Here is a 13,001-nt window from a genome sequence, read left to right as displayed (position 1 = left end):
TTCAAGGAATATACAAAAGGCCAACATACTTGTGCCACATATTATTAAGGTACATTTAATTTCAAATGACATAGACTTTTCATGTCGGCACAAATTTTGAGACCCTTAATTTTTTCTCAACAAAAAAAAATAGTCATTTGATTAAGGGAGACTAGAGTATAGTCCATTTTATGAGTCTTTTTTAGACTAAGACCGGTAGTAATTTAGAGTTTTTAATTAAGTCTTTTTATTTTTTATCTTTAACGGCTTGATGTTAGGTTTTAACTTTAAGATTTTGGGCTCCGCCCAAAATTTCAGAGTTAAAACCTAACATACAGTTTCTACAAAGCCCACTCTACACCCTAAGAAGGGAAATACCTTTCAAATGGGGAGAAATACCCTTCAAATCGGGAAATGACTTTATTATGAATTAAAATGATTTTCTTATAAATTAAAAGAACTTTATATATTATGAATTAAAAGAATTTTCTTATTAATTTTAAAACACCCACTATCTCTATTTAAAAACGATTTTTCTAAAAGACCTAAGCCTAATTATCTATTCGATGATTAATTCATATATGTTTTTTTTTTTTTGTAACAATATGTGTCATGTTTTTTCGGTGCTTATTAATCATATGTCTTGTAGATATAAGTGCAATGTCGGGTTGAGTTTTCTAAATGGGCAAAGGGTTTTATAAAAGCCGTACCATAAGTGTATGTAATTTAATTCTTTATATATTAATTAAAAAAAATTTGTATGTAACAAGTGTATATTTTTGTAACGTAAAATTGTGTCAATACTCTCTAATCAAGTCATTTTCTCTAATATGATACTTATTGTCTAATTATGAACAAGATAAATAGAGAATAAAACAACATTGGGTTAAATTTGAACAAATAAACCACCGTTCATTCTAAATTTTGAAATTTGTTTTATTGTATGCTTTTGTAACAAGTTCCTTGCACCCTTGAACTTTGAAGACACTCTCATCGTCACACAAATTATACATCCTTGTACAAGCAGAGTTTGTTTTGGTAAGTTGTATGAGCAAAGTTTAGAATAATATTAGACGTGACCTTAAATATAGGTAGTTTGCTCATAGAATTCCCATTGTACTTGTACATTTAAGTGTCACGGGATTCGCATGACACCCATATAGGTTAAATTAACTCAGAATTTATGTGCTTAAATCACATTGGAAAGTTAATGGTGTTTATAAACAAACACTTGGACTATTTGTTACTGCTTAATTTGTAGCTAGAGATGGCTTGCAAGCACAAGATAGTAGAGCAATGCAAGGTCTCTCCACCACCAGGCTCAGTCCCCACAACCTCTCTTCCCCTCACATTTTTGGACCTGCCTTGGCTTGCCCTGCAATACCCTGTTCAACGCCTCTACTTCTACAAATTCCCCCACCCTACTCACCACTTCACACAAACTCTCCTCCCACCACTCAAACACTCTCTCTCCCTCACCCTCCAACACTTCTATCCCCTCGCCGGAAACCTCACCTGTCCCCCGCCTCCCACCACGCCTCACATCCTCTACTCCGCCGCCCACTCCGCCGTCCCATTCACCGCCGTTGAGTCAGCCGCGGACTTCAACCATCTCATAGGCAACCAGCCCAGACATGTCAAAGAGTTTGATCACCTTGTTCCCCATTTGCCTCAAAATTATGCCTACTCCAATCACACAGACACATTTGTACTCCCCATTCTTGCATTGCAAGCTACCATCTTTCCCAACTCTGCCATTTGCATTGCTATATCATATCGTCATGTAGTGGATGGACGCACCGCAAACCATTTCATGAAATGTTGGGCTTCGATTTATAGGTCTAGAGGCCAAGACTTATCTTGTATTCATGAATCATCCCCTGTGTTCGATAGGAATGTGATCAGAGACCCAAATGGGCTCGAGCCCATTTTGTTCGAGCAGTACATCAGCTTGAGATCAACATGGAAAAAGGTCAAATCTGATGCAATTGTTGCAGACCCATCAACAAATGTTCGAGCCACATTTGTACTAGGGCGTGAAAATATTGAAAGATTGAAACAAATGGTTGTGACCCAATGCAAGGAATTAGACAATGTGTCACCCCCAAAGCACTTGTCAAAATTTGTGGTGGCATGTGCTTATGTATGGGTGTGTTTGATGAAGGCACAAGACTGTACTGAAAGTGGCATAACTTCAATGAAGGGAGAAGAGCTCTTGCACATTGCGTTTGTAGCGGACATCCAAAACCGGCTTCCATTTGCAGTACCCACCACGTACTTTGGGAACTGCTTAGCAGTTTGGTACGTGGCGGCGGAGAAGAGAGAGCTGGTGGCGGAGCATGGGGTTTTAATGGCGGCGAAGGCCTTGGAGGGAGGAATTCTTGAGGTGAAGAATGGGAATTTGGAAGGATTGAAGAGGATGGCTTCGTTTCGGAGGGAGTTGGCCGTGCCGGAGAGTTGTACGGCGGTTGCTGGCTCGCCCAATTTGGGTGTTTATGGGACTGATTTTGGGTGGGGGAGGCCTGAAAAAGTGGAGGTAGTTCACTTTGTTGATTCAAAGACTATTGCACTTGCTGAGAGTAGAGATGAGGAAGATGGGCTTGAGATTGGGTTGGCGCTAAGTAAGGCTACAATGGATGCATTTGCTTGCGTATTTGGACAAGCTCTAAAAGAAACTAACTAAATTTAGTGGATTGGATCTAAATTAATGTTAGTCTCTTGTTGGGCTTCCTACCAAAGAATCAAGACTGAGCCCAAATGTTGGGCTCAGCTGGCCCAAATAGAAATATTCAAGCAAATAAAAAAGAAGGAAAGGAATGTGTTAAAATTTCTATTTTTTCATTTTTTTTCTCTATTAATTATTGTCATCATAACTCATAAGATGCACAGGCAGTATAGGATCTCATGAGTCATGCACCGATCTCCTACTTTTTTTTATTGAATAAAAAGAATTATTAAAAGCACCAAAGAAAGGGGGGCGTAACCACTAACCCGTATCTCACTGCCTCACACATATTATTGTACGTATTGATGCTCAGTTGCATGTCCCTGCATCACTAATTTATCCCCATGTAATTTATTAATTTTAATGTGGCTGTCGTACATTATCACGTATATGAACCACAATGCTAGACAACAAATTACAACAATATATAAAAAATAATGTTAGACTCATCAAATTTGATATTTTTATCAAATAATAAAGATAATTATAAATGCAACCACTAACTATGGGAAGTATTTTAAATTGGTCCATAAACAAAAAATTGTTTTAAATTAGTACACCAACTAATAAAAAGTTACAAAATAGCACATTTGTTATGAATTTCGTCAATAAAAACAGTTGAATGCCACTTTGGACAATAATGACGTGGATTTTTTAATAATGTGGACACCAAATTTGCTATACATAGATTTATAATGTCATATTGATAAAAAAAAACTTTAAAAAAATCTATAAAAACTATTAAATCCTTAAACTTGTTATCATTAATCCATGTGGTGTAAATTTAGTATCCACATTATTCAAAAAATTCATATTAGCGTTGTCTACACTAGTATTCAACGCCCTTATTGACGAAATTTGTAACGTATGTGTTATTTTGTAACTTTCTATTGGTTAGTGTATTAATTTGAAACATTTTTTTGTTTATGGACCAATCCAAAATACCCCTCATAGTTGGTGGATGCTTTTGTGATTGAGCCAATAATAAACATATACAATCTTATTTATTTAAAAAATCAGAATAAATTTATAATTAGATAAATAAAATATTATTACATTATTGGACAAATTTATATATGGAGGTGTACCAGTACTCATATTCCAAGGCACGTGGCCCAAAAAACTAGTTGATGAACACACCAAAACAACCAACAACGTCGATCATTTACGTGTAATTTTGCCATGCATGAGTACCACAATGCACGTCCACGTGTTCATAAGTGACAAAAGCTGAGACCTCATGAGGCGGGTCAATGCTCGATGTTCTCTGAATCTCTCTGTAATCTGATCCTCAAATTCGTATAGTACCACTGCAGATCTCACATACAACAACTACGAACGTATAATAGTATAAACAATGTGCATGGAATATATGCAAATATACAATATTAATTAAGGGGTCAATCTATTCCGTCCACAAAACTTCAATCCCATATTAATAATAAATAAAAAATTTGATCCCATATCCATATACTTTTAATTATAAATATTAATACACCTCTTATAAAAAAATATATATATATTAATACCCCATGATATAATTAACTACCATACACAGTTATACACGATAAGCAAAGCCCATTGATATTCAAAGTTTGTTGGGTTGGACGCCTCACATATATATATCAGCAAGTTAGCTAGCAACGTACATTTATACTAACTACCATATTTTATACAATATATATATATATTCTACCAACCCTTGATTTGTTACAAGCTGTGTAATTACCTGAATTGGTATATTATGTTAGCAAAGCAATACCATGCATCAAATTCACGATCACATTCCCTTAAAAATAATCAATTAATTACAGTGACGACCGACTGCATGTACAAACCTTCCACGACCACAGAAAAAACATATGCGTGTATAGTCATCATCTAGTAATTGATTATTGTGTTCTTTTTCTAGACAAAGAAACTGATCACATTTGGGCATGTGTCACAGCCATGCGTAAAAGTTTCTAAATTAAGCCTCCCGCCCTTTCAAAACGAAAAAAAAATTAAGCCTCCCGAAGAGAAGAAAATGAGATAAATTAATGTATGTCTTGGAGACACCAAACAGGGAGACAAATTAAGATAAATTAAAATTATACGTGCATGGTTATATTGTTTTGAGACATATGTATAATATTGAAAACGTAAGAGCTGAACTAAACTTCTTTTTTCATCGAAATTCAAGAGCTGATATCATGTAAATTGAAAAACAAAGGTCCTTAATTAGATATGAATATTTAAAGGGTTAGAGAAGCAGCAGATGGATGTTCATATTCTTCTAGATTTTGTCTTGGAAAGGCAAGGAAGAAAGGTGAAGATTGATTGCAAAGAAAAACAAGCAACCGCAGGCAGCAGCAGCCTTTTGACCTCAAATGGCAAATCTCAGTAGCTAGATTACTAGATTGAGGTTATATAATAATTTAAAAAATATTTGACCAATTTGGGTAATGTTAGATAGAAGTGGATGGACTGTAGCACCTGACTTTGAATGACTCAGATCAAATATATGATTCTTCAGATGGATGGAGTACTTGCCTTACAATGCTACCGCAGAAGAAGCAACATATACACTCAATATTGTTTTACTGCACGCAGAGCCAAAGCCAGAGAGGACAAATGTCAATTTCAGATGACTTTGGTTGAGATGGTTGACTTTATTGTTGGAAAGTAGGAAGTACACCTGTCACTCTTTACTACGTGGCTCAATTGTTTTTTGGCCGGGATTACGTGGCTGAATTTCAGTGGCATGATTTAAAATATAGTTCCAGCTTAGAAAGGTAGTACCGAGATGTGAAACATGTGTTAACAAGAGTTACAAGATAACACATCATCAAGAGCTTTTTCATATTAAATTTTTTCTTTTCCTTTTTATGAAATGCTTCACATATTATGATGAGATTGTTAACTTAAAAGGTTTTAACATACAACATATTTAACAATAGAAAATTTCATTTATATTACAGTTTTATCTTCTAGCTAGCATGTAAGCTAGTGTGAATCATTAATTAAGTTAACTATTAATCTTTAATGTGTGGTTCAGATTTATAATTTTACAATATAATATATACAATTAATAATCATTGTTCAAAATCTTTCTTGTAAAACACTGGGAAATGAAGCCCAAAAACAAAACAAAACAAACAAATTAATTAGCTAAGATTGCTTTGGCACAATAATTCAAATTCAGTTCTACAAAGAACATTTATGTATGTATATGCATGCACACACAGTCAACATGATTGAATAGAGGTTAGTAGATACAACTATATAGTTTCTTAATTTTTCCCAAATGATAGGAATACAGCACAATTTTCCCTTTTTAAATTGTAGCTTTTTTCTTTTCTAACAAAACACACAAACAGGATAAGGTTCCTATCAATCTTTAAAAAGGACAACATTTCTGTGATGTCAAATTTGTCAACATAAAGTAAATTAAAATTTTGTCAATAATTGTAGGACCGAGCAAGCAAAGAAATATTTTCAATTATTTCTTCCAATAGATTCTAACCAATCAAGAAATTAAGTACACTTTTAGAAAAATGACAATTAAAACAGATGGTCACCAAAATATTCAACATATTATTATGACAAAAAAACACAACATGTCAAGAATCAACATGGACCAAACTTCCGTGTTCTCTATCCTCATATAGGATTATTTACCTCTAATTAATATCCAGATCATGCAAAAATTCTGATTTTAGACATGATATCTACATTCCAAAATTCATTTTCGAGCAAATATTAGTTCAATTCCATATACTCTATTAATTAAGAGTTGGATTGGAATAACCTAGCTTAACACCCAAAACACTAAATTAAAGTCCTTGAAGTGGCCGGGGATCGATGATCTCGTGCTTGGGTAAATATTCGAAGTAAAATTTCTAGTAAATAATAAATGGAAAATTATGATTGTACTGGGGGCATTGACAATGCTGATGGCAGCCAACGTAAACGAAATAAGGCCTTAGTGGGCAAGTAACCTTAAAAGTTAGACAGTTGATAGGAAAAGAGTACTACAATGAGTGAATGAAACAGGGGAGGTTTTTTCTTTGTTGATAGGAGATCTAACAACCTTACTGTCCAATCATTTTCAGTTTAATTGGGTACGTTAATGGAGAGAAACATTAAGGTCAACCCCTAAGCCCAAGTTAAGCATATATATAAGTTAGTTTTGATTATCATCAATAAATTTCTCTGGTGGCACAATTGTATCCAAGTATATATATATCACCCTTAACATGCACATATATTAATATGTTAATTTATATTCATTAATTCTAGTGTGAACAGAGTAATCACTGTTTAATTATATATGATTAACGAAACTATAGCTAGCATGTCATCTTTTTACATGTGCGAGTTCTTTTTTTACGTGTGTTATAAACATACACCTAATATATCTTCCATTGATCATCATCATATTTCAAGTACTACTCATAAATGGACATGTGTCATGAGGCCGGCGCCAAATCCCTTTGACTTCAAATGGCATGGTTTCTCAAACTTCATCCATGTATCCATCCACTATATAAATGGGTCATCTTCCATTTTGGACCAGCAACTTAAACTTTCTAATATTAAGTCATACACAGCTAGCCTTCTTCAATCTCCTACCTAGCTTTACAAGTACCACTACTCCATCTAGCTATAGCAGTGCCACTGTCAAGGAAATTAAACAAACAAAATGGGAAGAGCTCCTTGTTGTGATAAAAATGGACTCAAGAAAGGTCCATGGACCTCTGAGGAAGATCTTCTGCTCATCAATTATATTCAGAAACATGGACCTGGAAATTGGAGAAACCTCCCAAAAAACGCAGGTATATATACATGCATATATTTATAATGTGAAAACGCTTTCGACCATTTAATTTGTTATGAGTTTTTTCTTGTAATTAATTAATGTTGAATTTAAATGTGTATACAGGACTTCAAAGATGTGGGAAGAGTTGCCGCCTTAGATGGACCAACTACCTGAGACCTGATATAAAGAGAGGAAGGTTCTCCTTCGAAGAAGAAGAGACCATAATCCAACTACATAGCATCCTGGGAAACAAGTATGTATGCTTTAATTTAAGTAATTGATTCTCATTTTACAGACTCTAATTAATTAATTGCACTTGCTAATCAATTTCTCTCTTACATTATTAATGTTTAGGTGGTCAGCGATTGCTGCTCGCTTGCCAGGAAGGACTGACAACGAAATCAAGAACTACTGGAACACCCACATCAGGAAAAGGCTTCTGCGAATGGGAATTGATCCGGTGACTCACGCCCCACGCCTAGACCTTATGGACCTCTCCTCCATTCTTGGTTCATATATGTGCAATCCAGCTGCACTTCTTAATTGGTCAAGCTTGTTGGGTCATGCCCAGCAACCACTTGTGAATCCAGAGCTGTTGAGGATCATAACCACTCTCTCATCACTCAGACAAGAACAAAACCCAGATTTGTTTTCACAAAATAACAATCTACACGATCATCAAAATACCCAATTCGTTCCACCAGCTTTACAATCCAATCATCAGTTTTCTCCTGACATGGCAAAACAGCTCATGGAAATGATCAATGTGGAAGGGTATTCACCCAGCATGACCAACTTTAGCAGCTGCCCAGTTTCCCAAGAAAATATAGTCCCTTCCAATTTGAATAGTACTGCTGTTTCTCAGTTGCCAAACTATGTGCCTTGCAGAAGTACTTCTAATCCTACCATTCCTGACTTTCCAGAAAATAATTCATATTTCCAATCCTTAAACAACAGCAGTGTTCACGATTTCAGCTTCGATTCTGTTTTGTCGACCCCTTATTCGAGCCCAACTCCATTGAATTCATCAGGTACGTACATCAACAGCAGCACTGAGGATGAGAGAGAAAGCTATTGCAGCAGCTTGTTGAAGTTTGAAATCCCAGACAGCTTGGATATCAACGATTTCATCATGTAATATTATATATAATTGGCTTTCTTAATTATGATAGAATTTGGACTCAATTAATTTACTTCATTGTGTACTTCTAGTTTTGATGTCTTGAAGTTGATGTTGATAATGAGATTGAGATTCTTTTTCCTTGTACAGTTTTTCTTTTAAGCACCAAAATAGAATGCTATATTAAATTAAGTTTGCATGCATTACTATATAAATTTTCTCTTCCGTGCATGAAGTATTGATCTTGTCAAAGGATATATTAATTAATTAATGTTATCATTTTCTAATTTGGCCAAGTATATATTAATGTTATCTTAAACTTAAAGTTTGCATCCTATCTTATTACCACAACGCCATGCCGTCACCACTAGCTACCATGCGTCTGTTTCATCAGTGACTATGAAAATAGATGAGTGTAAAGGCACAATAAGCGAAAATAGTGAAGAAAGGATAAATTTAGGTTAATTTACAGGATTATTAAGGTTTAAATCGAATGTAAATCTATATATCAATGGTACGTAGTTGAGTACTCTACTAAAAATATATATATTATTAGAACTTTATCAATTAATCCTTTAAATAATGTATAAATGTGTATCATAGAGTTCATCTATTAGTATTGGATAATCTTGTCGATCTTGTTACAAAGTCAAATGAATTACAGTTATTTTGAAGATCTCAAATTTTTCTACATTTTTTTAACCCTTTTCCATTAGCTCTAAAGAGCACCCTGTTACACATATAATAATGTGGAATTCCTAAGCAAATTACAAAATTAATGAATTCCCACATGCATTTTGATGAACACGTACCCTTTTTCTTTTCCTCAATATTAATTTGTTATATGAATTTGCAACTAGCTAGCTAGAATTGAATCTAAGCTATAACCTTTATAATGCACTTATATATAGCATTTTAATATTATATATAGCAGCTAGCAATGGCGGATAATCACTACCCAAAACAACAAGTGCATTGAACATTTTTAATTGTGTAAAAATTGGACCTTGCAAAATATTGGCTGTGATTGGTATAGGGTGCAATTGAGACAATTGCATGTTCTACATACATGCATTCAAAATTTACTAATCACTACCCAAAACAAGAACAAATTAATAAAGATGAGGAAAATAGGTATGTGGAAAACGTAGTTAATTTGGTAGAAGTCTGATGAAGCATTGTATGTTTTTGGATGATCTTTGTATGTTATTGAGTTTGGGACCTGCCAGATTGCCACACTCCAGCTCTTTAATTTGAGTCTTTCTTGGCATTTTCTCTACCGCCCAATTCCCACAAAGCACTTACGTACTCCTTTATCAACCACAAGCTAGTATATATCTCACAATATGTATTCAACAAAATACATGCAATTTTCATTTCAAAGGTCAAAAGTGTGTTATTGTCTTTACATGCCCCCTTTTATCTCTCCATCATCGATCATTGCCAAAAGAGAAATTATTGTATAGATGCAAATGCTAGCAATTTTTATCAAAATTGCATATATATATATATGTCCCCTTTTATCACTTTCCACTTATTTTCTTCGTAACTTTAGAGATACACAAGGGCGACTAGTCTTTTGGTACTATCATTAGCTTCTCTCCACACTGCTTAGTTTCAAACTAAAAGACATGTAGAAATACAAAAGTTGCTCGCATTTTAATTTGTACCAATCGCACAAAGAATATTTGCCATAGGTCATTATATATATGGTACGTTGTTGTGATGATTTCAAACAACAAGTTTATCTTCCACTATATTAAAGTGGGGGCACAATTAATGGATATCCAATACATGCATTTAATATCACCTTAAAGAGGAGACGAATTAAAACTTCACCAACTAACTTTTTTTTCACGTGATTTATCCAAGAATCGAGCAAAGCATGACATCGCCCATTAAAAAAAAAAATATCCAAATATATTCAAAGCAAATATGTGTAGGTCAAAAATTTAGTGGGGAATAAAAGGAAAAAAGACCAGTTGTTGTTTGATTGATGGATTCTTTTTATTATTTTTCACATGTTTCAATTTTGTCCAGAGCAAATGCACATTTGGTAGTATTATAGTCAAGATAACTTTTCTATTTGGTGGCTGGAAAAGAAAAAAGAGAGGCTATAATGCATTTGATGACATTGACTCAATGCGACACATGTCAACTTTTGTGTCATTGACGGAGAAGATATAGGGAGCCATAAGTGGGCCTAGCTCCTTTCCAAATTGATGGTTAACTAAGTGGGCGGTGTGTCAAATATGAACGGACCCTTGTGTTTAACATTGGGCTTGAACGATCCTTATTAGCTGCCAACCTGGATTCAAGTGGCCCATTTTGGCATTTGCTCCATATTTCTGGTCCGGTTTGTCCTTTTTTTTTTTTTTTTTTGAATGATGATTTGGTCTAGTAGTAGTACTTAGTCTTTTATATCTAAGTTCAAATCTAATGGACGCTAAATCGTTAATACTAAAATTTATTAAGTTATATGCTATATTGTCAAACTATAAATCTGAATTATTAATTTAATAAATTGATTTTAGATTGATAGTCTGATTTGTTATGTTTTTTTGGTAAATATTGTTATATGTTATGCTAACACTTAACACACTATCACTTCGATTTATCATTTGAATGTGTATTCTTCTTTTTATTATATGGGATATTAATCTTTACCATCACCTCCATTCATTCCATACTACTTGAACTAAAGTTGATGAACAAATGAACAATCTACAATATTAGATTAACAATCTAGTCCAGCACCTCTCCTACTGAAATTAAGCTAGAGAGTAAAGATACCACGTTTTATACCAATACCCGACAACCGTACCAGCAGTATGGAAGACTTGGCCCAATAATCTTGATTTGCAACACCATGATTGCTCCTTTTAGGCTTTTCCTTTCCTACTTTTCAAGCTCAATTACCAAACACTTTGGCAAGACTTCTTTTGAATCAACCTAATCTTCTTGTATATAATAATACCTGATGGAGAAATATGAATAACACGATAAAAGCACCATCCTTACCTTTTCTTTAGGGTTAAATACATTTTTGGTCCACGAACTTTGAGAGATTTCTCAATTTGGTCCACAAATTTCAAAACGTGACAAAAATGCCCACGAATTATCCAACTTTTGTCAATTGAGGAAATCTGTTAGCTTCCATCCACAAAGCTAACGGAAAAGGCCATGTGAGAAACATGTGACCACATCCCCAAGGGTGGTTTCGTCCATTCAGACCCAGTTCCCTATGTTCTTCCACTTCCCTCCACTCTCTGCCAATTTTCCCACCATTGTACATTCATTTTCCCAAAAAAAATCTAATCTTATACTATTTATGTCAGGAGGTAGAGATGTTATTAAGGCTTGGGTTCTGAACAAAATAAAGCATTTAGCATTTAAGAAACATTTGGATTTTTGGATTTTACAGTTGGGTTGTGTGAGAGAAATCTGAAACAAGGAAGAAGATGGATCCAATTTTTTGTCATTGTTCAAGGTTGGCCCAACAAAAGACATCATGGACTGATGCTAATCCAGGGAGAAGGTTCTTCGCATGTGCAAGATATCAGGTGAGTTTTATTTTGATTTTAATGAGAGATCAGTGAGGGTATCATACCTGGTTTTTTATTTCACTATATTTCTTCATGTGACAGAGCCATGGTGGTTGTGGGTTGTTCATGTGGATTGATCCACCCATTTGTGAGCGATCCAAACAAGTGATCCCAGGGCTGTTGAGACGTATTGGGCAACTCGAATCCAACAAGAGTAGAGCAAGAGAAAAGATTTTGTGGTTGTTGTTGGTTGTATCTTGGTTGGTGATATTGGTGATGTGGAATGGAAAATGCAAATAGTCATATGGGTAGCTGATGTAGACTGTGTGGTGGGAAATTTCTAGTGTGATGTAATGCTAGTTTTAGTAATGCTTAGGTATTTCTATTCTATATGCTATGTAATGTATGGGTGTGGGTGGAGTAGTCTATTTTGGCTTGTGGGGTTGGAATATGTACTGACTGCTTTTTCAAATGAATATGTATTGACTCTTTTGAACTAATGAATTCAATGGCTACAAGCACATTGTCTTACTGGACAAATTAATGGAACGTGACCAAATTGACAATTGAAAATTTACATTTGTTTAAAGAACAAAAAGATGGAGTTTGTTTAAAGTAAGTGGGGTTTGTGGGATAAAGAACAAAAAGAAATGAAAAAGAAAGTGGGTGGTTGATTAAAGAAAGGAAATGGAATGATGTTGTTGTTTAAAAATATTGGCTTACTAGACAGTTATGGTACCATTTCATTTCATCTGAAAGAATATTGCACAATATTGCCAACATTTTTCCACAAAATATCATTCATACTGATTATAGGATTTTGCCAATAAT

General features: G+C 34.5%; 2 protein-coding genes across 2 annotated transcripts; both read left to right on the top strand.

Moving 5' to 3' along the window:
• The first annotated feature begins 1,246 nt into the window (after nucleotides 1-1,246).
• Nucleotides 1,247-2,662, top strand: LOC147288245 (HXXXD-type acyl-transferase family protein). Its single transcript, XM_086240996.1, has one exon. The coding sequence runs from the start codon at nucleotides 1,247-1,249 to the stop codon at nucleotides 2,660-2,662; it is 1,416 nt and encodes a 471-aa protein (XP_086097122.1).
• Nucleotides 2,663-7,388: 4,726 nt separating this feature from the next.
• Nucleotides 7,389-8,643, top strand: LOC147288244 (transcription factor MYB102-like). Its single transcript, XM_086241619.1, has 3 exons — nucleotides 7,389-7,521; nucleotides 7,629-7,758; nucleotides 7,860-8,643. The coding sequence occupies exons 1-3, from the start codon at nucleotides 7,389-7,391 to the stop codon at nucleotides 8,641-8,643; spliced, it is 1,047 nt and encodes a 348-aa protein (XP_086097745.1).
• The last annotated feature ends 4,358 nt before the right edge of the window (nucleotides 8,644-13,001 follow it).

Source organism: Dryas octopetala, chromosome 4, assembly GCF_963921425.1.
Source record: "Dryas octopetala chromosome 4, drDryOcto1.1, whole genome shotgun sequence".
Lineage (NCBI taxonomy): Eukaryota > Viridiplantae > Streptophyta > Magnoliopsida > Rosales > Rosaceae > Dryas > Dryas octopetala.
Note: the sequence above shows the minus strand (reverse complement) of the source record. Positions and strands in the feature narration are given on the sequence as shown.

Coding starts and splice junctions, on each gene's coding strand:
- LOC147288245 (XM_086240996.1), top strand. CDS start 1,247: ATGGCTTGCAAGCACAAGATAGTAGAGCAATGCAAGGTCTCTCCACCA.
- LOC147288244 (XM_086241619.1), top strand. CDS start 7,389: ATGGGAAGAGCTCCTTGTTGTGATAAAAATGGACTCAAGAAAGGTCCA. Junction 7,522..7,628: donor AAACCTCCCAAAAAACGCAG/GTATATATACAT, acceptor ATGTGTATACAG/GACTTCAAAGATGTGGGAAG. Junction 7,759..7,859: donor CATAGCATCCTGGGAAACAA/GTATGTATGCTT, acceptor ATTAATGTTTAG/GTGGTCAGCGATTGCTGCTC.